Raw genomic sequence first — 26,194 nt, 5'->3', positions numbered from 1 at the left:
CCAGATGATCAAAGGGCAAGTGAGACATGAGGCAAGGGATAGGAGCTGTTACTGGTGGCCATTAACAGAGAGGCAGCCATCCACAGACCTGCAAGCAACTTCCCTTGTTTCTCTCCTGTTTCCCCCATCTATTCTACTAACAAAATTCAGACATCTTTCCTGCCCATCCCTCCTTCCCTTGCTCACCCATCACAGATGATTATCAGTCTAGAAGATGTTTCCATATCCTATTATGAAATTTGTGAGCCCTGGAGTTTCATACAGTCATGCTAGTTCAGGGTGGAAGGGACAGCAGGAAGTTCAGGTAAGTGATGCTTTTGTGAAGGTAATGTGGCCTCACTGAGCTTACAGGTTTGGCACATGCCACCCATATAAGCCTCTATTTAGCAACACCAGTACAGAGGGGATTCTGGGTGTAGTCCCATCTTTGCAGATTCATCCATTTGACTCTTTTCCCTCCAGTAGATTTTCTTGTGCCAAAAACACAGAAAGCTCTACTGGAACTGGGGAAGCGATGTTAGGCTGATGAGAACATTCAGCCATCCTTCATTTAATTCTAGTCAGCATTTAGCTAAGACTGGGCAAATCTCACTGGGTGATGGATTACTTTCAAAAGAAGTTGCTTGTTTGGTGGAGAGGAGGTCAGGAAAGACAGAGCAGCAATACACATTCTTGGGTATTATTCAGGCCTAAGAGGACTTTTTCCAGCTTGTGTGAGCCTCTTTTCCAGATTGCTGTACTGCAGGTGAGGGTGAGTACAAAATGTTCTCTATTCACACCAGCCAGTCTGAGGAGGTGGAGATGCAAGAAAAGAAGCTGAGAGTTTTTAAACACCTCTCTGGATCAGAGGAGCCCAGTTCTTCATATGCCTAAAGGATGAATCTAAACTCAGTCTGAAGTTACTTTTATCAGAAGACTAACACTTGCATTCAATCATCAACTATAGCCTCTCTTGCACATACCTGGCTCATTTTTGGCAGGTTTTTTTCAGTTCTAGTATCTTTTTCTTTGGCAAGATCCTTCAACATCTGCTTCAACTGCTTTTGGTAATCTACTGCATCACCTTTTTGGAAATAGCCACAAAAAGAAGAATTAGTGTTCAACTCACTGGAGTAAACTGACACATTTCAAAATAAACCCTAGAAAGCAGATAGAACAGAGTAGGGTTAACAATGGGAATTTGATTATCTTCTGTGCATCCACACCAGAGAAACACTTAGGACATACCGTTTGATTTTCCAATGACAAGTGGTCTTGATGTTGACAGCAAGGGAGTTTTTAATGGTGAGTGGCTGTCTCGTTCATTTTCTGTGAGAGCTATCCAAAACAAGAGAGTAAACAAACATAACAAATAACCCCTTGACTGGTGCATAATGGTTATTTATGCTTTCAAAATGTGCATACTTGAAGAAAGCAAAGGAATTGGGAAAAGGTGTTTTAAAACTATTGCATTAAATCATACTGTAAAATTACGTCAATGTAACTAAGGTGTGAGCTGCAGTGAGAGTTGGAAGTTTGCCATGAATGGCACATTTAATTAAAAACTTTGCACAGGGAAACTAGCAGAGAATTTTGTCAAGAAGGGATAAAGGGGGTTCTACTATACACAAAGTAGGAGCCTTCCAAAAATCTTATTTCGGTTTGTATTTTATCTAGAAGTAGCATGTAATTGGCTGCAAAAGATCTCTGAATGAAGCAGATGTGAGCCTTGATGTTGTGTATCTAGAAATGCAAGCCAAAAATGTTTTCACTGGAGTAATTTTTAAGCTCAATGAGCCTAATTACCAATGCACATCCTATATGCTCCCAGCTGAAGGAAGCCAGGTTGTTCATTAAGCAGCCTTTCCCCAAAAGCTTTAAGGAAGAGATTATTGGGGAGAAATAGGTGTTCATTCCCTTTCAAATTTCTTACCTGGTGGGATATGCAGCTTATATAGTAACTTTATCTTTTCATTCATTTCTCCATTATACATAACATCTGTAAGAGGAAAAAAAAATAAAAGGGAAGTGGACCAGAGCATTTACTTCCAGAGCTTAAAATAAATTTGGCATCAATTTGTGCACAAAATATGATTGTTTGCATCAACAATGCACAAAAACACATGGCCAGTGCATTACAACAAAATGTTTTAAGTTGTGCCTGTCAACAAGGAATAGCAGGTGAGAGCCATCTGGCATGGCCTTTGTTCTTGTAAAACAGTCCTGGAGTACCTAACCCTACAGAGCTTCAGCATTGTTTAAAAATAGCAAGGAAGATGGCAGGGCATCCAGCAAGGCTATTTGCTGCCGTAGATGAACAGCAATGTAAAAAGGGAAAGACAGAAAACTTCCTTTAGGGCCATCATGTTCTTAATCTTACTGCTTATTCTACAGAATAAACCCAAAAGAGATAACTGTCTCACATGTAATATAATTTATGACCAGGAGGAATGAGATTCTAAGCTCTTAAATGCACTGAAATAGTGTGAAGAACTTCTTTTCTTTTAGTTTAAATTTGAATCCCTCTAACAATCAAAATTAAGTAACTATATAATACAGGGCCCCCTGCTTCCCGTTAAATAAAAAAAAATCCAAAAAGCTTAAGTGGCAAGAATATAGATTTACTGATTTTGACTGAAGCTTTGAATGTTGATTTCAGTTTTTTTCCACATGAGGTCAGGCACCATTTGAGATGTGGCATTTTCTTTGTCAGACAGGATTTTGGGAGAGGCAGCCTCATCTCACTAGAACAGCTGGTGGCCTCAAGACCAGCACTAGCACAGCTCTCAGTCTCTGGTGGCCTGACTTCTGTTTTTTTGTTCTGCTTAATGTCAACATATGAGGCAAGCAGCAGTTGGTTGTGTGAAATTAAGTCTTCACGAATCAGTTACAAAGATGTATACTGACATTTCAAAGGTAAACTGAGAGCAACAGTCCAGTAGAGGACTTCATAACATTTCAAATCCAAATATAATTTTAATTCATAAAATACTTCCAACAATATTTACTACTGTCCAGGAAATCAAGTATTTTAATACAATATACAATCATGTCCTTAGGCTCTCTTTTAAACCTTATCAACTTTAAGTGACAGGAACACAAAAAAATTAGCAGAGGCCACTGTTTTAGGCTAATTACAAGCCCAAGACAACCATCTACCCACATACTGCCCTATCACTGAAATGCCACCCACTGGCTCTGCCCACCTTCCACCCCGCAGGGGAGCTGATACCTAAGCAGCTGGCCAGCCCCTTGAATTCAATCAGCTGGTCCATGTTGTCATCCAGGAGCCGGAAGGTCCTTTGGGCAAGGACATCAGTGTGCTCCCCGCAGGTCCAGGGCGAGACCAGCCTGTACAGGTTAGCAAACTGCTGGGCATCGATGCGGTACTGCTCAGCATACGGCCTGCTGGGGTCATGGCGCTCAATGACCGGGCTTGTCACTTCCCAGTAACACCTTATTAAATGTTCCCTCTAGGAGAAATCAGAGGTGGGAGAGAGTGTGCATCAGAGAGAGCACCACCAGCGGAAAAAGGCATCCACCTCAATATATGCTTGGAAATGCTCACAATTCTTGTAAGAAGTGTTACGATACCAAGACCATCCCTGTGAGAGAAAGCAAAGCATGAATCTTCAAGTTAGAGCAGCCAAGTGCTCTCATGATTTCCAATGGATAATTAATAAATCTGAAGGGAGACTGGGCAGATTCTTGGAAGAAATGAACTGCAAGCTACCAAAACTCTCTTAGCGATATCTGGCCCAGGATGATTCTAACCAGCCAAATGTCCAGAGAGTCTGAGAAAATCCAGGGTAAGTTTTACATAGGCTTGACCTGCTCATTTATTCTCTCTCAGACTTCTCCTTTTGGATACTGCACCTGCTAGGCTTCCCATAGGGACAAGCTGATGCAAAACAAAGAGTCCTAACAAAATCAGCTGTTCCGGAGGAGCAAGGGAGCAAATGAAAAAGGAACCAACACCAAGGAGTTAAATGAGGAAAGAGGACAAATGCAAACAGAGCAGCAAAGAGTGGGAGGGAAGCACTGCAGAGCAGCATTGTCTTATAGCGATTAATGGAGGAAGGATACAGCTGCTCTTAGCCACATACACTAAGAACACACCATAGTCATATTCTCAGTACCTAGTATTTATGGCTATGAACAATACACAAGAGAAATGGTCCATTAAGAGCTATAATTACATGCTTGGGCCTCTAAATCAAGTATACTTATATAAGGTCAGATATCTCTGTCTCCAAATAACTCTTTTAATATCTTATTCAAACATCAGTTTGACAGAAAGGAACTGAAGTAGAAACTGCTTTTAGTTCTAAAGATAAAAATTGAAACTATTAGAAAATTGAGAACAAATAGCAAGAACACAAGTTTGTGGGGAGTTCTCCCCCTGTGGAAAACAGTCTTCCTTTAAAGAGCATTAGGAGATCAGGACTTCAAAGCACAGCAGAGCTCCCAGTGAGCAGAGCTAGGTATGGTTTAACTTACGCTGCTTGTGAAAGTTACCAGAACCTAATTTCTCATGGATAGTTTCCAAGTAGCAAGTTAGAAACGAAACTCTGAAGCAACTCTCCTTTGAAGGACTAATACATTACAACTCCTCTTTAAGAAGTGGGCAAGCACAAAAAGGACGAAATGACAAGATCCCACCCAAAGAGTACCACCCCGGCAGAGGACATGATGCACCTCTGCAAAGTGACAGCTGGAAGTTATTCCCAGAAGCCTCAGATGAGTGCATCCCCTATGCTTCAGGGAGACCAACCTTAAACAAGTCATACAATTCTTCTAAATCTTCTGGAAGAATTGAAACATCTGGGATAACAACTCGGAGCTTAAAAAGAAAGACAAAAGATGTTAGTGTCTGTCTTTTCTCCTGTTCTCACTGACACAGGCAGACTCTTGAGACCGGCAGGGACTGTTATTTTATGTAGCAGGGCTGAGAACAGCAGTATTGAAAAAATCTTTGCAATTTTCCCTGCTTCTTTAGGTTTGCCAGCTGGTAAGATCTGTGAAAAGAGAAATCCCTAAGGGCTATTAGAAACAAAGACAGGAAGTCCCTAAGCCACAGGTCACAGGAGGCCAGGGAAGCACCACATCGAGCATGCTCTCCTTTTACAGTCTTCCCCAGGCATCTGCCTAGGACCACGGTCAGAGACAAAGTGCTGGGCTGTACAGTCTTGCAGTTGTTCTTAACATGAAAGCCACCCTTGTGGCACTTGGCCACAAAAGAAGAAACAAACCCATCAGCATCCCAAGTGAGAGCTTTTACTGGAGTCTTTTTTCAAGATCTGGTGGCACCTTCTCCAAAATGAAAGCAATCTGGAGATGTTAGGCTACCTCAGTTGAAGCATTACCCTATACTCACCACATTTTGCTTGGTTGTGTCTTCATGGCTCTGCAAGACACGGATTCGGTGCTTGTAGCGCATGTGCTCTATCTGTTCCACAGAGTGGTCTCCAAATTTCTACAAAGGCAGCACAGGAGTTTATTGTTTCTGCAGAATTTTATATTTTTATGGGTCATTTACTGGAACTACAACTGTTACAGTATTGTGAGTCCTTAAAGAAAAAGCATACCCAGTCTTTAACTGATCTGTCAGTGTAGGTCTTTACACTGCACCTCACCTTGTACCTTTGAGTGCTTAGTCAAGGGAATCTGGAAAGATGTGTATTAACTTTCAAAACATCCATGCTGAATTTAACTTTTCCCTTTCTTGAAAAATTCTAACTACAACTCCAGTAGACATGGAGCAGTCTTTTACCTCATAGGAGTCATGAATCAGGTTAGCTATTTCAGTCACTGGAGAGGCTTCTTGGTCATCACTGAAGAATGCATGGTGATTACCAATAGGTGGCAGAGGGCTTTCCTCATTTTTGACATGCTCTAAAAACCTGAAGGGAATAAATGCAAGCAACATAGCTTACTCTGCCCTGTGCTCTCCTCAATATAGATAAGCAAACAAGTCTTATGGCTCAGACTTAGAAACTGGGGTTTGGTCTGCTGGGCTTTTCAAAAACACCTTCAGTGATTACTCATCTGAGGAGCAACAAGCCAGCCACATAACTAATGCTGCCCCAGGAAGAAAACTTCTGTCTCCTTGAAGTCTGGAACAGGAAGGCCGTCAGTCTAGGGAAAGCACGAAGAGCAGTAGTAAATATTGCCCAATGACGCAGTCGGTGCACAGCTTGGCGCTGCCAGGAAATTTCACAGGACATCTACCCGGCCAGTGTACAAACCCTATTGTTTAAAGCAGACACTGCAGAAGCAAGGTGCAGGATCCTGCCAGTGCAGGCAGAGTGCTGTCTTTATCACTACAGCACCCAAATGCCTTTTTTTTATGGCAAAAAGAGTCTGCAACAGAAGGAGCATTCCTGCATGGCCATACCTGCTCAGAATCATCAGGGCCTGTCCATCATCCTTGCTGTTACACAGATCCATGGCGTTGGCTTCCAGTATGGCCAAGCCCAGCTGGAAAATGGCTTTGATCCCATCATAGAAGAAGCAGTCCACAACATTCACAGCACTTTCCAAGGGCATGATGCTAAGGAAAAGGGTAAGGAACCATGAAAGAGAGATGGAAGCTAAGGTGGTCAGGTCCTTCATATGTTCAGCCAGCTCTGGAAGTTGTTCTTTTATAAGCTCTTCGAACACCGACTGGTCTACCTGAGCACCTGGCAAGTCATAAAGAAACAGTATTAGCCAGGACTGACATAGGAAAAAAATACTATTTAAAGCTAATAACTGCTATCAATTGCAAGACTTTCTTAAATTTTAAACTGAAAAGACACACACACTCATCCACAAGGAAAAATCCCATTATCTTCCTGCTGTGGTCTCAGCCCCAGCCCACATGTCCATAATCCTGACTGAACAACTTGCTGCAAAAAAATTGGTTTGATTCTGCTGAGGGTCTTTTATGTGCCACAAAATAGTAACAAGAGCAGCTGTTGTTTTCAGCTAAAAGAGCACATAATAAAGTGCAAGGAAAAGCAATCTTAACGCATTTAACTGTTTGACTTGGGACCTATGAAGTGAAAATCAGATAGGGCACATTCCACTCCAGCATATGCACTCAAGAAAGCAGGCAGTAGAGCTTTCATCCTGTGTAAGAAAATGTAACATGAAAATACAGATATGGCTACACACACACTGAGCAGGAAGAAAAATATTTACATATAAATGTATGTGCATCAATAAATATATACTTACATGCATATACATATAGATATGTATTTTAAGAACAAAAGATTTCTGAAATGCCCAGATATAAGCTTTCCTACCTGTCCCAACCAGTCTTTTCAAAAGGAACAGATCTGGGCTCTGTTTCAGCTACTAGCTCAGTCCTGCTTTGTAAGCAGCTGTTGTACAATCAGTGTTGCTGAAGTGGCCTTTGCCTGTAAACCAGATCTGCCACATCAGTTATGTTTTCAATCGTTTTCCCTTTCAAGTTATTTCATTTCTTTCTCACACTCTATACTGTGCTGATATTAAGAGACAGCTTTAACTGCTATGGCTTCCTGAGACATACATACCCTCAGCACTCAACACTTCTGCTGTCCACAAGCAGAATATAACCTGGGCAATTTGTGGCAGAAAGCCAGCCTATTTTTGCTTTGTATCCAAATCATAATTAAAAAAAAAAAAACCAACAAAAAAACAGCTATGACTTTTCTGTCTTAGAACTTTTCCCATCAAGCCACAAAGAGCTTCTGCTGCTGGCTGTACAAACATTACAGCAACACAAATAAAAAATAAGTGCCCAGGGACAAGAGCTTTTCAGAAACACATCAGGCTTGGTGCTTTCTTTTGAAGAGACAGCCTTCTCACATCCAACAATCCTCAGTAAGAGGGGTAAAGGAAACAGAGGAGAAAACAAGACAGGTTACTCAACAGAGGGCTGTCTTTCATTCAAGGGTTTGTTTTGGTTTTTTAACAAGCTCAACACCAACAATTTAATAGCCATAGTTAACACAGACCAATAGAGCTGGTTTAAGGGATATTTGATGAAAGCCAGAGAAAGATAAAAGATCATTCTAGCCTCAGAGGCTTCACCAGAGAGACTAAGGTTTAAAATACATGTGAGATGCTGCCCAGATCTTTTGCAGAAGATTCTATTACAAATAATGGTTGACATTGTAGACCAAAGTCAAGCAGGTATATTCAAAGTGACTTTTATGCCCACTTTTTCAGTAAGCTCCCATAAATCATGAAATCTGAGCAACTGAACCACTGATGCATTGCAGCATGAAACCATAACAAGGCAGGAAAATAGCAGGGTATAATTTTTTTTCAAGAAAAATATGACTCAAGATGCAAACTAAATGACATCTCCAAGACTGAAAAAGCAAATCAAGTGATGTTTTCACTGTTTCAGTAATTACAGTAACAAGATGATGACAGTCTTAACAGATAAAGTAGGGCAAGATGGCTTGCTGGTTTGTGAAGAGGATAGATAATGGGTGCCAGCTCTACCTGCAGGCTTTTCCCATTTGCAAGCAGTGAAATGATGAAAAGGCTTGTGGAAAGTCAGAGTGGTCATGGCTCGTAAGGCTGAAGGATGGAGATAGTCATGTGAAAAAATGAAAAGGTTCAGTAAGAAGAATTGCCTATGTTTTTAAAGCAACAATTATTAAAAAATAAGTAACTAAATAACATATTTTGAATGTCATAGAGAAACAGTCCAAGAGAAGATGGAGCTAAGAAGGTGTGTTAAAACCAAGGTCATTAATTCAGTAGCTGTTTTGATTGTAGAGATTACTGTCTGACACTGAAGAGGAAAAGCACAGTGACAGGTACCAAGGTCAGAGAGAGTTATAGAGAGGTCACCAAAATTATAGAGAGATCAAAATTTGGACAAAAGTGTTGGCAGTGTGGACAGAGGAAAAGCTGGGTCTTGGAAGGGTTATGCAGGAAGAAACAATGCAAAGTTTAGATAAGAGCTGGTTACAAATAAAGTCAGCTGAAATGCCAAGCCAAGTATAACTCAAGCAATAGGAACCAGAGGAGGGACAAGGTGGAGAAGATCAGTAGCACCAACTTGTGCACACTAAGGCCTAAGGTAAATTAAAGCTTCAGAAGCAGCTGCTCAGTGAAGCAACAACACTGCAAAATTGCACCACTGCCGTTGGACTAGGAGGAGCAGGGGAACTTCTGAGCCGAAGTCCCTGGCTCCTCATACTGTGGTGAGTCACAGCAGTGCCTCTTTTAAGGTCATGATACTCCTTCCTTTGGGTTCAGATGACAGAAAACAGAGATAGTCAACCAAGACTATCAGCACTCAAAGAACCTAGGTGGTAGCCATGGTGACTGACAGGCCTGATACAAACCCAGAATTAAGTACAACTCAGGGCAGTGATATGGCCAGCCAAGTGGGACATAACAAGTTAGTTTGAGCATAGAGAATGATATTTGGGGCAAACACCAAAGTTATCAGCAACTCAAAGCAGGCTGATGACATCCAGAGATGCACCAAGACAGATTGAAGTTGTCTTTCGTTTTTTAATCAAGGAAGGAGAGAAATGAATATGGAAGTCATCAAGATAGCAGTTTAAAGTGATGTTTGGAGACAACAACCAAAATGCTGACAAATGTTACAATGCCCAGCCCACCAGCTGAAAACACCAACGGCATTCAAAGCACCACAAAACACCCTAAGCATCCAACTAACTGCAAAACTCTGCTTTAACTTACCTTACCTGCCAGTTGAATTACAAGATAGTAACTGTTCAGGAGGGTGGTATGATCACCCCATCCTCCATGCAAATGATTGGAAATTTTCTCAGATGTCTCCTCTAGCTCCCCAGGCAACACAACTGTGCCCATACCACTACTGCCAGGGATTTCCTCTTCCCCTCACCTCCTCACAAGTGATCCTGACCTCTCCCTTTGCTACACTGTGGCTAAAGAGTAAGTTTAGTGTTAAGGAGAGAAAAATCTATCATGCCATTTGTCTTGGATTGCACAGACAGAAAGCTGTTTTCCCCACCCCAAAGGAGTAAAATAAAAACACTCTCACAGAACTGGAAATTTAAATGGAAATCACTACTCACAAATATATACAAGAACACAAAATACACAAATCAATATTCGGCCTTGGCCCAGGTCTCCACCTGGGCTTTTCCCAAAACCCCACTAGGTCAAAACTTTCCAAAGCCTTCTCTCCAACCAGGCCTCTGGTACTTCTGGAGGACTTTCTTTTCCTCTGTGATTCTTAAACCCATAATGCCATTCTGTGAGACGAGGAAGTAGAGTGACTGCAAAGAACAAATACACTTTCTTCTATGCACATCTGTAATTACTGCGTGAAGCTGCTCAGCATTTCTCTTTTTGTGCATTAGGCAGACACCTTCACTAGTCTTAAAATAGTTACACTGCAAAGGAGACACAGCACATGCAGTACAAGGCATGCACTGCAGAGAGACAGAACTTAGTTCTTAAAGCAGCATCTCAATTCAGAGGTTTTGCATCAGCCCTCATTACAAAGGGCCAGTTTAGGTGCAGGTCTGTATTACTCCAGTAGCCGTGCAATGAAGACAAGTCAGATCAGGTATTAGCTACCCTAGCAGATCTTTCCTGGGTTCATCTTAAACAGCTCAAGTCTCTAACACTGAATGCTCCTAATCACAACACACAAGCTCTTCTGTTTTTACTTAACAGGCAAAAGTGCCACCGCCTTCTGGCCAACAGGAAAAAGGAGACACATTGTAAAGTTGAGCATACATTTATAGTTCTTGCAGTTCAAACTCTTCAAACCAAAACCAGCCCAAGCCGGACCCTGAGCAGCCACCACTGCTGTCCCTGCACACTGAACAAATCAATGGACCACCTCACCCATGGGGTCTGGACTTCTGAAGACCCTGAGCATTTTACTCAGCCCAGTGCCATCCGGCTGCCCCTTCCCATTTAGAAAGAGGAGAAACACAAGCTTACCTATCACTCGGTGGTTGAAGTAATCTGGCAGCATTCGCTCACACACAGCAACCAGCAGCCAAAAGGCTTCTTCCTCTTTGGCATACAACAGCAACACGGAGGTCAAAATATTCATAGACTTACAAAGGGAAAAGAAGAAAATGAAATATATTAGTGGCAGCAAATGCTACTGCCAAAAGCTGAATTGTGGCTATTTTTAAACAAACACAAGTAGCCTAATGTGAAATAAACAACTGGAAAAAACCCAAACACCAAGAGAAAGGGGACAGTGAATATATAATAACCCAAAGGCATAACAAACTTTTGAAGCTTATGTATATTGCTTTTCATAATAGAAATAGGAAACAATTGAGGAAGGCACAGCACTGGATCTGCCCCGATACAAAGTAGGTAACTCACAATGCAGGATGTATTGGGGCTGCTTTCCCTGCCTTCCTGCATCTGGACTGGTCTGATGTTAATCATAATTCAGAGAGATGCACAGAAGGTAAAATTACTATTTTAGCTAGGCAGCTCCATGAAGTACTTTGACAGTTTCTCTTCAGTTTTGGAAGAAAGGGGCAGAATTTTAGTACATTAAACCAGTGCTCTACGTGAATATCATCTGTGCAGGCCAGTTTACTTTGCATTGTCTCCCAGTATTGTACAAGAAATGTACTTTGGAACAAACAGAAGCATGAAAAACACTTCCACCCTGACTCTAAATGAAGTTTAAAAAAACTATGAAGGAATATTTTATTAAACCAGAGCCTTTGGTTAAGCCATTTGTTTCCCATAGTAAGTGACATTTAATAAACCCATGTACTTTCCATAACTAAAAAGACATTATTTATCATAACTACCATTAAGAATACTCCCAAGAGAACAATAAATCCAAGAGTGGAAAGAGGGAAGAAAATAGCGACTGTTAACCCACTGGGAGTTTTTCACCTGGCAGTATCCTATTTTGGGGTTCCTGTGTGCATAGGCCGTGAGCACCCTTCTCAGGGCAGCTATCCCAGTCTCACTCTGGAAGGCAGGGTGCTCGGGCAGCGAGCGGTGGAGGTCACGCTCGATCTCCTCTGTTGCCATACAGCACTTGCCCATGGACTCCTCTACCAAATGTATGTAGTAACCAGGATGTGCGGCAAGATCCGTCACAGCATCTGAAGGCAACAGGAAGAGAGAAAGCGGAAGACACTAAGTGGATCAGGATGATGCTAAACTTAGTGTTGTGGGAATTGATGCTCAAAAGGATGTAAGCAAGATAGTTTTCCCCCAGGTCCATGAATTTAGTGAAATTTTCAGACCTAAAAGAAATAAAGTTTTAGCAGAGCACGTCTTGAAAACAAAATAATTATCATAGAGTCATAGAGTGGTTTAGATTGGAAGGGACCTCAAAATCATCTACTTCCAAGCCCCCTGCCATGGGCAGGGATACCTTCCACTAAATCGGGTTGCTCAAGGCCTCATCCAGCCTGGCCTTGAACACCTCCAGGGAGGGGGCAAATATCAGCAATGTTTATATGATGCAACATCATTCAAAAAACCTTAATAGTGACATTGAACAGAACACTTCCCCGGCAGAAACTATTACTGGGAGAAATGTACTCAGAGCTGTTCACCATCCAAGGAGGTAAATCTGCACACAAAGGTGCTTTACAAATGTTTAAACGCGTCATATACCAGATTAAGGACTCAATTTGAGACCATATTTTAGGCACATTCTGTGTCTGCCAGATCTGTGGACAAAATTAGTTGTTTTTTCCACCTCCAGTTGGCAGTACCCCTGCCAACATTCAACAAGAAGCAGGAGCAGGACCTGCTGACTGTAAGATGTCATCATTTTGCAGTAATTTTATTTTGGAACAATTGGATTTGTCTGGGGTTAAATCAATATTTATGCTACAATCTAATTGTTGTTTGAAGATGAACATTATTTCATGAAAACATGACGTTAATTTTAAATTACACAGATGAAGAAAATGTTATTTCAATTCTTCTGCACATCATGCTCTGTCACATCCCAAGATAAAATCTTTACAGATCTACCTAGGTACTTCCTTGCACTTATTAATTCAGTTCATATAATCTCTATTCTGTGAGCAGTATCATAAGCTCTGGGTAAATGACATTTAATTGCCCTTAGGAGATTTCTTGCCTCAACATTTTGCCATGTTCAGAATCAGATGATGCCTACATTCAACATTTCTAAGCGTGCCCACCTGAGAAGAGCAGCCAGAGTTTGCCTCTTAAGGATTCAGGGATTCCCATAGCAACAAGTTTTCTGATCTTCTCTGTGCGAAACATGCAGACGGTTCTGCCGTATTCTACAAAATGGTCATTCCACAGGCTCTCTTTGATTTGCTCCCTAGACTGGGAACAAGGGGATGTATTTTACAAGAACAAGTTATGTGTGTGTGTGTGAGAACTGGTAAACAGAAACATTTTACAGTGCACAAGGTATTTCCTTTGCCAATGGAAATGGGAAGATTGCTTTAAGGACTACACCTTTCCCCAATTTGCACATGCAGCTACCCCTCAGGGAGAAAAATTACAAATATTCACCAGAAAGAAATGGAGGAGAGGGAGGAAAACTCCAAAAAAACAGAAAAGTCATTACCCCATACCGAATTTCTCCAGCCAATGCAAAGTTCATCTTATTGAAAATATCTGTTTGAATGTCAGCTCAGCTTTTTTAAAACAAGAAAAACAAAACAAAAAATAGCCCTGCATTCCTACAGCTTCCCCGAAATGTTACATACCTTTCCAAAATCAAGACCTGCCACTCCTGACTGATGAAAGTCTGACCTTAGGGCTTCTGCATTGAGCAAATAACTGCTCTCTTTTCCACATTCGCTTCTCTCCTTGCCTTGTGAAGCCTCTGTTCCCAGACATGCAGTTTCACTGTCCCTGAGCATGCACGTGGATTCAAAGGCAGGACTGTTCTGCAACACAGAATCAAGGTGGTAATGACTGATAAGAGGCTAAGAACTACATCCTCAGGTGTCTTCAAGACATGGAGCTGAGTTAGCCTTTGCCTTTTGCATCAAAACCTTTCATACCTTCCAGAAGGCCTTATTCAAGACTTCATAAAAACTATCATTCATTTGTATGTCAAGAAAATGATTGTTACTTTAAAATAGAAGTTGCTGGTAAATTCTAAGTGTTCTTGGTGAGAAGCTACCGAACAGTCTTCTATTTTAGTTAGGATTAAAAAAACCTCAGTGAACAATTTATGTTGGAGGGAGATCATCTTTTTCAATCCCCTGCCCAAAGCAGAACCACTCAGACCAAGTTGCTGGAGGCTGTGTCCAGACGAGAATCCACAACCTCTCTGAGCAGCCTGGTCCAGCTCTTGGTCTGTCAGATTCTTCCTTTGCTGCATCTTGGGACTGTTGCCACTCGCCTTTCAGCTGACATGTCTAAGAAGAGCCTGGCTCCATCTTTATCTTTAATTCCCCATTAGCTGGTGGAAGACAGACTGAACAAGCCCTGCTCCCTCAGCATATCTTCATAAAGCATATTCTCCAGCCCCTGACCATCTTGTAGCCTTCCGCTAGATTTACTCTAATTTGTCAAAGCTTTTCTTGTGTGGTGGGATAGAGTCATTAGCCTCCGAAGTGCTGAACAAAAGGGAAAACCTGCTGGTTACAATCCTGCTAGTACAACCCCTGCTGCCCCCCTACACTGTAAGAGCACATTGCTGACTAAGTTCAACCTGTTGTCCACTATGACCCCCCTGCCTTTTCCACATGGCTGCTCTATAGCCACCCAGTATCCAGCCACTACTGGCCTGCCTACTAGCATGGGGTTGCTTTGCCAGTACAAAAGCATCTGCTTTTGTTGAAATTCATAAAATCTCTCTCAGCCTATTCCTTCAGATTGTTGAGGTGCCCATGCAGGGCAGACCTGCCCCACAACATATTCACTGCTTCCCTCTGGTGTGTCAATCACAACCAAACCATGCTGCAGGTGTGCTCAGGTAGGTCTTTAAAAGGCATCAGACAGCACTGGCCCAAGATCAACCCCCTGAGGAAGGCAGGAAAATGGACCAATGGATAAATATATTGAGTGTGTAATAAAAATAAAAAACCAAAACAACCAGAAGTTCAGTACCTGGTTTCTATTTTGCACATTGTTACAATGCAGTGGGTTGCTGAAGTTCACTTCCCTTAACCTCCGGAGCAGGTTCTCTACCAAAGTATCTCGGTCCTTCAGCTCGATGAACTGAAACGCCATCTTGCTCCTTATGCTAATGATGATGGGATTAGGGAGAAGACTTGTGTCCTCCATCTTCTCTATGCTGATTACCTTATCCAGAACATTACAGAAAACATACTATGCACCACATCCACAGAAACATCTTCAAATTTTCTACAGGTACCAAAGCACAGCATTCATATGTACACATGCCTTAGACATAGTTATTCATATTGACTTTCCGTGATCAGACACATCCTATCACCTAAAGTTCATGGTCTCTTTAGAAGTTCAATGCAGGCACCAAAAAGTATCCCTGATGCCTTTTTTTCCCCCCCTTAATTAGGACTTTGTGACCCATTTCTGGAGAGTGGATTGGTAGGAAAGATAAGAAATCAAAGTGGGATTAAAGAAAAGGATCAACATGATCAGATTCTGCAGGACAAAGGAGGAAATTGACTTTCATACTTTTGGAGATGGAGAAAACAGTTGTTTTGTTGTTTCTGTTTTCTTATTGTTTCATTTCTGTAACAGGGAAAGGTAAGTCACTACAGTTAGGATATCATTGGGTTGTTACACTGTTACTAGTCAAGGATGAAAGGAAAGCTTTAATTAAGAGATCATAACAGCCTTGTATCCACAGCAGATCACGCAGGCATTTGCTGACAGCTCCCTTCTCTTCTACTCCCACCACCTTCCCAGGCACTCTCCCTCCATTTAAATAAACCTCTGATTTCATGGAAATTTGGCAGCTTGTTCTTGCATCCAGAATTCCCTCTTTTTCTCTCTGCCCTGCAGCTTTATGAAGTATCCACAGGTTTCACAGACTTTATCTATGGAGAGAGAGTTGCAATGCTTCTAAGTGTTCATCCCAGACAAAGACTTTTTTGTATTGTTAGAATGGGTACAAGATGAAGTCTCCACCAACATCAAGCCAGACTTATGCATTTGTGGAGCTGCAAGTCTTGGACCAAGCACACTCCACTTTTGCAGAGTTCTGTCCAGCCTGCATTGCCTGTCCATACGTAACTTTGAGGGAGATGTGGAATCACTCATATTTTTAGGAACTCATGCTCTAATGAGTCCCAGAACAAGCTTTACAACAATCCTGTAGGCACGGTAGACACAAGCATCCTACTCTTTTTCATCAGATGATGGTTGGCAGACAGGTGAAACAATAGTGGATGCTTACAGCAGAAAAAGGCAGATAAAGACCCAAAATGAAACAAACAAAACAACTCTACCTCTCTGAGTGGGATGATAACATTGCAGCAGCCATTTTCTTTGCTGGCAAAGCAGATATAACTGTCTGAAGTATACATCCTTCCCGCTGTGTGACAGCGACTAAATGGTGTCCAGAGAGAACAGTCTACAACTTCATGCAGCTTCTCCTTCCTGGGCAATCTGAAGAAGGCCCGAAAGAATTCATTCTGTGCTCTGGCTTCAAGATCCCTTAAGAGAAAGCAGTAAGAGCAAATCACAAGACCCCAAAAGCCAGGACATGCAGCACAAGATTCACTTTTCTTGTTAGTTTCACCAAGAGCAAGGGATACAGAATAAAGGCACCATGCACAACAATCTTCACTGCGAGAACAGATGGAGAAAAGATCAACTTTGAAATATAAAAAAGAATAATTATCAGTACTTGCTTGTTCAACAGTAAGGTCAAAAGCAATTGTTGTAGTGACTAGGAAAGAAAAGGGTGCTAATTTAAATCAGCTGGTTTGCTGGCTTGGGATTTTTAATTATTATTTAACCATGCATTTTCTATTGCTGCTGTATGACTTTCCAGCCCCAAAGAGTCACGGATTTCAATGCCCAGGAGATAATTAAATCTTTCATCTGATGAATATATTCTATTCTATTCCATTCTATTCTATATTGAGCAAGAGAGAGTAGTCTTATGTTCGTTACGTCCCTTCCCAGCAGCATTGCCAACATCACCCTAAGGATTTGCACCTGCACATAAAAGTAATGCATTTGCTTGAACAGCACTTCCAAAGCAGTCAGTAATACAGGAATTAATGATGGTGTCATTTACAGCATTGCATCTTTGACTTGAAGAGGCATCAACCTCTGAGAGCCCTGAGAACAGTTGCAAAACACAGAACAGTTACAAGTTATTTACAGACTTATCTGGGAGTAACAGCATCAGCTACATTCAGTTTGGACTTGGCTTCCTTTGAGTCATCCATTGACATTTATGCAGAGAGAAAAAGTTTAAGTAAATGAAGCTTTCATTTCTGAGTTATGGTTATACAGACTTGGCTTTGGGAATTATTTTTTTCTTTTTTTTTTTTTTTTTAATTAAGAAGTCTACAGTAATTTAGAGAACTATGCAATTAGATTATAAACAGGCCATGCCTATTAGCTCATCACCAGCAGCTCCAGAAACATTAGGGCTTAAATTCTACCATTTTTACTACAACAAGTAAATTTTTCCAAAGATGATTCACCTTAGGGGAAAGGAAAAAAAAAAGCCAAGCTTTGTTCCATTGAAAGAATTTCAAGCGTGGGCTGAAGCATAATAGGGAGCAGTACCTTGGTGCTGTAAATCCTTCCCCCCATCCCAGCCCTGATATTTAAAAATAGAGGCAGATGAAGTCTCTGCTTCAGTAAGTGAATCAGTTGTTTGTGTCTTTTTATGTCAGTTTAATCCACAGGAAAAATAAAGCCATGTGAAACAAGGATGGATACAATCCATAACAAACTGAGATCTGAGAAGGGAAGATCTGTATCTGAAACCAACAGAAAAGACAGAATGTGCTCAACCAGCGCTCAAGCATTATCTTCCTTAATAATACTATCCAAGGAAAACAGACAAATAGTCTCCTGTTTTTCACAGAGAACAAAGAGAAACCCTCTTTGTAAAGGAAGACAGAAAGGTTGCTCCTGAGTTAAAATTCTACAGCAAGAGCAACTCTGATAAGTGCCCACAGTGATCTGCTATTGTGACAAAACTGGATCAGGATATGCCTCCTAGCTAACTCACCACTAAAATATTTTCCATTTCTGCACAGATGAATGCTGCTGATAGCATCTACAGCCAGGTCTGGATAGAGCTGTGCTCTCCTGCTATTGTGCTGAGAAGACCCTCCCTGGATCTACTCTCTGTTAAAACCTCTATACCTTTATATGATTGTCTTTTATTTAAGAGTTGACTGTTTCTAATGCTCCAAAATCTGCAGTTCTGAGTTTTCAGGACTTTCCTGCATCTTTCAAGCCTGAAGGTTCCAGGTGTGGGGCCCTTCAGACAAGAAGGGACAAGACTTTAAGCTGAAGAATGACATTTCCTGTATCTGAAACTAAGTAAATCCAGCAAGCACTGCATCATCCAGCCTCCTCACACCATACAGGGGGAAGGCTGCCAATCCAAACATCCCTGGAACTTCCTGTCTCCTGGTGACTCATGACACAGGGTCACATAGGGCCACTGCAGAGACCACCCTGCAGCCAGGGCTGCCCCAGAGACAGGTGCCAAATTAGGGACCAGCCTGCTGGTGGGAGGGATCCTTGAAAGAAAAATGGTAGCACAGGGATGAAAATGCTGTCAGCACCTACTGCCATGAGCTAAAACATAAAGCTTTGTTAGAAAATGGCACATGGTGGAAATATTTCCTGTTAGGCAGGCAAATTCTAGAGCTTAAAGCAATTGCTTCCCTTCATAGATAGAGCCAAACAAAATTAGAGCTGGTTTAAAAAAAACCCAAACCCTGTAACTCAAAACCAACCACAAATTAAATTAGCTTCTAAAACAAGACAGGCAATTGTTTAAACATGATACAGGCAAAGATGCAGCAGCTGGGCTACGTCATCAGGTCCCACAGCTTCCATTTTGAGTTTTGCAATGCCTCCAAAGCCGAACTGAACCACAAACTTCCTACCTGCCCAATTTGTTTGAAATTTTATTATCTAGCTTAAGAATTCCCATGGTGATTTGTTTTATTATGCAAATGCAGTGTATTGAGCTGTAGCTAAGAAAAAAAAAAGAATGGTATCATTATGTAAAAATAATGTTTACCATGTGTTTCCACATGCATCAACAGAGTAAAAGGCTAGAAGATGCAATTGCCTTGTTCCCTGTTTTTCAGAACACTCAGCAATTCTTTCCACACACAGTTCCCAACTTGCACAGTACAGGACCCTGGATTGCCTCCAACTCCAGCACTTCAAAGTGCACGGCAAGTCTGAACTGTGGTAACTCCTTCTGTGTGACCCCTATGTTACCTTCCAAGAGTTTTAAATTAAAGGAAATAACACACAAGACTAACAAAATGCCTAAAAGTATCAGGACACTCAGAATTACATTCTCACTGTCAAATGTGTTTTTCTCTGCTTTAAATTTAATAGAAGTCAGCTTGGCAAGATTTTAGCTCTGCTGAGTCACTTGCTGTCTACCTAAAACCTAAACACACTGGTTGACCTCTTGTTTGCAGACACCAACTACCAGATTCCTTTTGCTTTTCAGTCTCCAGAAAGTTACAGATTTTGGAAATAACATATCCAACAATATTTGTTTTGTTTGTTGGAAGAATAGCTACATTCATTTGGCAAGAAAAGTTTCTCATAAGCAAGCCAGGAGAAGCTATCTGAGAAGAGCCAACACGGACTTGTCAGGACACATGTAAACTGAGTATCATTCCTTTACGTAGCAGGAATACTGGACTCATGGAGGAAAGAGATGCAATGGATATCTTAGCCAGAATTTATGAAAGTCTTGATATTTCCTCACATGGAACTAATGAAACTAGATTGAAGAGAAAAACTGTTTTACCAAGCCAACTGAAAAAGAACATACTAAAAAGCACCCCTCAAAAGCTCCTAGGTAAACTGGAAGTCTGTATCAAGAGGATCTATCCTGGACTAGCTTCTGTTCAACAACTTCATCAGCAATCTGTATGATGGATCAACAAATTGTTGCTATTAAAGTTGAACATGATGTGAAGCTGGTAGAAGGATAAGCAGAAGAACAGGATCAGATTCAGAATGATATTCATAAACTTAAGGGATTATGTGGGAAAAAAGCAGCATTACAAGTATTTTCAGCTGTGCATCATAAGCTGCACAAATGCTGCACTGAGATCACCTCCTCTAGCAGCCATTTATTCAGTAAAAAGGAGACACCTAAGGATCACAACTTGAACACAAGCCAACAGCTTCATGCTCACAGGAGGAAGACAAACACCACACTGGGCTGCAGAAGTGCACAGTCACCAAGATGCAGTATGGCAGTCCTAAAGTTGCTGCACAGTCATGCTGCTCATTCCCTGGTCAGCAAGGGCAAGGCATTATGGATAGTCCTGTATGCCACCACCCCATGCCTGCAGCCACATGGCTAAGTGACAAACATGAAGAGAAGAGCACCCAGAAGGGCTAATATCAGGACTGATAAGGTAAAAAAAGGCTGAACTAGGGCAGTGTGTGTAAAGAGAAAAAGAGAAAGGAGAGACACACCAACATCTAAACACACAAATGGTTTCATAATTTCATAGTTTCATTCAGGGTTGGAAGGGACCACAAGGATCATCTAGTTCCAACCCCCCTGCCATGGGCAGGGACACCCCACATTAGATCAGGCTGGACAGAGCCTCATCCAGCCTGCTCTTAAACACCCCCAGGGATGGGGCCTCAACCACCTCCCTGGACAACACATTCCAGGGCTTCACCACTCTCATGGTGAAGAACTTCCTCCTCATATCTAGCCTGAATCTCCCCACCTCCAGCTTCATTACATTCCCCCTAGTCCTATCACTACCTGAGATCCTGAGAAGTCCTTCCCCAGCCTTCCTGTAGGCCCTCTTCAGATACTGGAAGGCCACAATTAGGTCACCTCGGAGCCTTGCTTTGGAGAAAGCTAAAACATCTGATCTCTTCAATGGTACTGCATAGGGCAAGAAGTACCAGACCCAAAAAGCAGCACTGAAGTTTCAAGTTAAGCTTTATAAAGACTTTTCAAATGCTAAAATACCAGTAAAGTACCAGTATGGATCCTGCTATTTCCATTATGGAAATGCTTTAAAACAGAGCAGGTGATCATCTCTCATGAGAAACACATAGAGATAATCCAAGCCATGCCTAGGCAGATACAATAAAAGGATGTTCTTTCTACTCATGCCCTCCTTGATGCTCAAGGTTTACAGCATTCTTGAATTCCCCTCTGAAGGAATTAATGCAAACTGAAGTGACATTTACAATTTAAGGTACTTCAAACAGTTTCCCTTCAGCTTAGATCAGTGTTAAAAACTTTTTTTGCCTTCATATAATGCAAAACCATCCTTGCTGGCATGTCACAGATATGAAGAACAGAAACAGAGGTGGTTAGAGCCTGGAGAAATGTGTCATGCTTTTGAAACCTTACTGACATCAGCACTAAAGCTTTTAAATTGTGTATTCTTCAGCCAATTTACTTGCTGCATTTGATAGAAGCAACGGATACTCCTGCATTCTGAAAGAGATGGAAATAAGTACAGAAAACCTATGCAAATTTAGCAAGCTTTCTATTAAAAAAGAAAAAGCAGTTACTATATGATACAGTAAAATTGTATGGCACATAAATATATCTGGAAGAAATGGCATTTGTAGTTACCAAACATCTCAGCTTTCCTTTGCTTTTCTCTTTGTAATCTGGAATAGTTATGATGCATGGCTTATTGCTTTCATTTTGACAGACTACCATTTGCTTACAAACCAGGCACAAGATTTTACACAAACATGTATTAGGAGGAAAATGTTGAGAGGAAAATAGTTGATCTTATACTACTACAACAGCTTCAGGAAAAAAAAGCAGCAACAAAAATTTCACATACCAAAAATTTCACCACCACCACCCCCCCAACATGTTAGCATTAAAAACCAGTTTATCCACTATTCAAACTACAGGTCTTGCTTAATCACTTTACATCGAAGTGGTTGTTGAATTGTGACAAAGGGCACTAGAAACAGCAACTCATACAACCACTACCCTAACTTGTGCAGAGGAAATGGGATTTTGGCATCTCCCATGTTTCCGTGCTTTCCTTTCTGCCATCTCAATTTCCAGCACAGGTTAGAGAAGATCTTACCAGGAACTCTCCAGTAAATATACTTTCATCCTTTCTTCCCCTCTACACCCCTCAGTTTCAGAGAAAACATGTTTCAGTAAGGATGTAGGATGGTTTCTGTTGTTTGCTTGCTAATCAACATACCACTTCTCAAAAATACCACAAGGTAGTTATAGGTTAATTCCCTGAGAGCCTTGTTATAGCATATTGCTAAGCTTATACTCTGCAACTGTAATTTTAGTTTCTCTGTAGTTTTCCATTCAGTTAGAACCCCCAATTCAAAGACTATTTTGGGAAGTAACTACAAAGAGTTGAAAATCAGTAGATGGTGAAAACATCTCCCCAGAGTTTTTTATTATGTCTCTGGACTGACTTTCCTTGCTTTGTGCATCTAATTTTTCAGTTCAAAAGCGGGAGGAGACTGGAATGGTAAGGGACAGAAGGGGGCTTAAATACAACTTACTACTCACAGACATATCCCACAGTAGTTAAAATACACAGCCTACCTTTCTTGGCCTAAAAGCCTACAATGTTAACAACATCCACTTATACGTAAATTGTCAAAACAACAGCAGCTCTTGTATTTAAAGAAACTCTGGCTATGAAAAAGAAACTAGCAAAGTTGCTCCTGGCTGCTCAAATTAACTCCTTGATGATGGACTAAATCCTGGTGTCAGTGACTTTCCTTATCCTATGTACATATGAAAATGTAGGAAAAAGTGTGTTGTATTATTTTAAACTCCATTATGAAAATTTGCAGAAATGTTTAGGTGAGATGTAGACCCAACACCACTGCAAAAATGACCCTCAGAAACAATAAAATGGCTATTAGACATTTCTCTATTTTTTTGGAAAACAAAACCACACATTCCTTATGCTTTAGCCATTAAGCAGAGGGAGAAGAAGGAAGGAAGAGCAGGAAGGGGTACGATTCAGGAAGGGATAAGTGCTCCATCACACCCGTTCAGAAAAGTAGTATTTTAAACCACTATGTTAACCCTGACGCCCCAGGCAAATTCCAATTCGGGCTATCCATCCTGCCCACCTAAAATTCCTCTGAGCAGTTTCCCTTCTCCTTTTCCACAGCAGCAAATAAGACAGAGTTGTGTGCTGTGCCACTGGGACAGAAATAGTCACCAATCCTCCCCACCTGAGAGCTGAATGTATTTCTATAGTGGGAGAGGAGTGCAGAGCTGCATTTTGGGTACGCATGGGGTAGGGCTGACAACAGCATATTAATCCACTGCAACTGCCTGTGGGCTTCTTAAGTCCTATAAACTGCTTGCTAAGGCAATCACGCCAATGTGAAGTTTTATGTTTAAGATATGATCAAAAGCAGCAATTCTATGGAACTGATGGCACTAGGAAAGTCTACACACTGGCAAAATTATAAAATAAATGATGTTGCTCTTCAGGGAAGATGGAAAATATCCCTTGCTGCAATATACCCTTCTATGGAGAATGGTACTTCTAAAACAAACCAAAGAAACACAGTGATAATTAAGGGAATAATATAAAACAGAAAAAGATATCTTAAACACAGGTTAAAACGCACCTATTGGACACACTATAATACATCATAAAATTTCTTTTGCACCCCATCAAGTAAGCCTTTGAAATCTTACTCGGCTAGCACAGCAATCCATGAAGACCACCATTAAACCTCTGCTCATACAGCAGCTTAGTTTTTTACCTCTTGGTAATCTGAGTAGGATCCTGCAGACCTGGATCCAGTTCAAAGATCTCATTATCCAGCAGCCTTCGGAGAGTCACATCCGCCAGCTGCTCCATGATCCTGAAAGCCTCAGTGATATTGAGGAAGGTGGAGAAGTCACGCTCTTTGTTTGGCGTGGTGACGCGGACCGTGTCAGTCATGAAAACATTGGAGGTTCTTTCCAGTTTCTGGACCTCAACCCATGGAATGATAAGTTTCACTGCCACCAGAAGAAAAAAAGCAAAAGCTGGTTAGAAACTCTGCTTATGTTTTTCAGATTTGGGAAATAAGCAAATTCAGAACAAACAAAGAGGAAAGAGACACATTTTTACAAAGACGAAGCAAAAGCTGAAAGGATTGTTACTTATTCCACATGCATTCTCCCACACTCCAAAAGTCTGTCTTCTCCAGAACTTCTCTCTCAACATTTTACCAATTTTCCTAAGAGGTGCTGAACTGGGGAGTTCTTCCTTTGCAGAACACCTGCAACAAGCTGTGCTCCCAACTCCTTTACAACTAATTTCTTACAGTATGCTTCATTATTACCAGAAGAAACAGTTACTTTAAAGACTATAAAGATAACGGGGAAAGGCTTTGTAACCTCCCAGAAATAAAATGGTAGGGGGGTGGAAATCCAATTACATGCACAGTACTTTAAAAATAAAGCTAACTCCCCTACAAAAGGAAGTTCTGCATGTTGGCATTTTTATAAAGCTTAATTACTACTATAAATAGGGTGGGGAAAACAAAAACAACCCCAAAGCTGCCTAAGCACTGGGATCTTCCCATTTTTGTTACTTTTTACTGAAAAGGTGCACAGGCAAATCTTGACATTAAGTGTAGTCAGACTTGCTTACAGAAAATAAAAAGTATATGACACTGTTCTCTACACTTCAGCACTGCTGAATCATATAAATACAAATGGCAAACAGAATCAACTTATTTTAGACAACCACTGCAGGATGTTACTTGCTTCTCTCATACAAATCTCTGGGTAGAAATTAGGCTGAAAGGGACTTTAAAATAGATTACATTTCTTCTTAATATCTGCTGGTAGCTTCCCAGGACACTCTGCGCCAATAACATTAAGACTACACCCTAGCTTGTCTCCTGATGCCAATAAAGCAATAAAAAGGCAGTAATAACAAACACTGTCATATATATATGACACTTAACCATGATCATTAATTACCTAAGCAGCTATCTCCAGCAAGTTCTCTGTACTATGTGAACCACAGATGTCAAGATTATCTGCAGATTACATTTTTTCCTACTTAAACAAAGCACAGCTGCATCAACACGCACAAACTGTTGCGACCAGTCATAAAATCATCTACACGGGGGCAGCCAAGGGAAGAAAGATTAAACAGTACTGGAGCAATAGCACCATTGTTCACACTGGTCAGAAGCACACCAGCTCTGCTGTGCTGATTGTACAAACTGCACAGCAAACTGTAATGGGCCCAAACCTACTGATGGAAGGAATAAGGTCTTCAAAGCTTTAGAAAAACATGAGTTTAATTTTAAAATGTGAAGAAATATTGGCATGCCCTTTCAAGAAGTCTGATCTTCTAAGCCTCTGAAATTCTGCAAATACCTCAAGGTTTAGGTAAAGGGGGACTTGTCCTGGAAAAAGTATTCCACAGAGTTTATGCTCACGTAAGCCCTAAGTTAACTCTATGAGAAGCTGACAACAGGTTTCAATGTGGTATTCCAGGTCATTTCAACATTCAATACAACAAAGGGAAAGGGACAGACTTGCCAGAAGCAGAAGTCTTAACACTTTGCCTATAGAGAGACTTCAGGGAGGGATTTTTATCAAATTAAAACACCTTTAACAACTATTTTTATTGCAACTCATATATTGTTCTTTTCCCCCTGTGCTATATTGAAGAATGCAAAAAAATGTGGTATTTTAGCAATATTTTCTAAACCAGATTTAATTTGTAATTGCTACCAAAACAAAACAAAATCCAGTGATTCACCTTCACTACATATAATTCAGCTCTGGCTTCTCAAACAGTAACAACCAGAACCGTAGTAGATGTAGATTACTCAGTATAATACAAGTATTTCATAAATGTGACAAAATACTAGCTTTGAAAGAGAAGCTGTTTTATCAGAACCAAGGAAGTGGGAAGTATCTTAATATATAATGCTTCCCACTGACCTAGGGAATTTTGTTTAACTAAAACTAAAATTATGGGGCTTTACTTCACATCTTTACTCAAATAAGTGGGAATACAAAGGCAATGTAACTGATTGCAACAGTGACTGAACAGTATATTTTCCATGGTCAAAATGAAAAGTGGCAAAACATGTAGTTGTTTGTGGGGTT

At 41.0% G+C, this 26,194-nt stretch overlaps 1 protein-coding gene across 2 annotated transcripts in view; it reads right to left on the bottom strand.

Annotated features, from left to right (window-relative positions):
- TBC1D8 (TBC1 domain family member 8) overlaps positions 1-26,194 on the bottom strand; it is a 51,735-nt gene that overhangs the window by 1,227 nt on the left and 24,314 nt on the right. For both annotated transcript variants that reach the window (XM_068138405.1, XM_068138413.1), the window contains exons 5-19: positions 23,836-24,076; positions 16,347-16,554; positions 15,019-15,213; positions 13,665-13,847; positions 13,125-13,275; positions 11,851-12,065; positions 10,921-11,038; positions 6,377-6,662; positions 5,753-5,882; positions 5,357-5,455; positions 4,754-4,822; positions 3,212-3,452; positions 1,913-1,978; positions 1,228-1,317; positions 963-1,063 (exon numbers count right to left, since the gene is read on the bottom strand). In XM_068138405.1, the coding sequence (XP_067994506.1) occupies positions 963-1,063; positions 1,228-1,317; positions 1,913-1,978; positions 3,212-3,452; positions 4,754-4,822; positions 5,357-5,455; positions 5,753-5,882; positions 6,377-6,662; positions 10,921-11,038; positions 11,851-12,065; positions 13,125-13,275; positions 13,665-13,847; positions 15,019-15,213; positions 16,347-16,554; positions 23,836-24,076 (2,393 nt within the window). The remainder of the gene's footprint in view (positions 1-962; positions 1,064-1,227; positions 1,318-1,912; positions 1,979-3,211; positions 3,453-4,753; positions 4,823-5,356; positions 5,456-5,752; positions 5,883-6,376; positions 6,663-10,920; positions 11,039-11,850; positions 12,066-13,124; positions 13,276-13,664; positions 13,848-15,018; positions 15,214-16,346; positions 16,555-23,835; positions 24,077-26,194) is intronic.

The sequence above is a fragment of the Melanerpes formicivorus genome, unplaced genomic scaffold (assembly GCF_026170545.1).
Source record: "Melanerpes formicivorus ecotype bairdi unplaced genomic scaffold, bMelFor1.0.p_v2 SCAF_1, whole genome shotgun sequence".
Classification (NCBI taxonomy): Eukaryota; Metazoa; Chordata; class Aves; order Piciformes; family Picidae; genus Melanerpes; species Melanerpes formicivorus.
The sequence above is the reverse complement of the archived record's forward strand: the minus strand, read 5'-3'. Positions and strand labels throughout refer to the sequence as shown.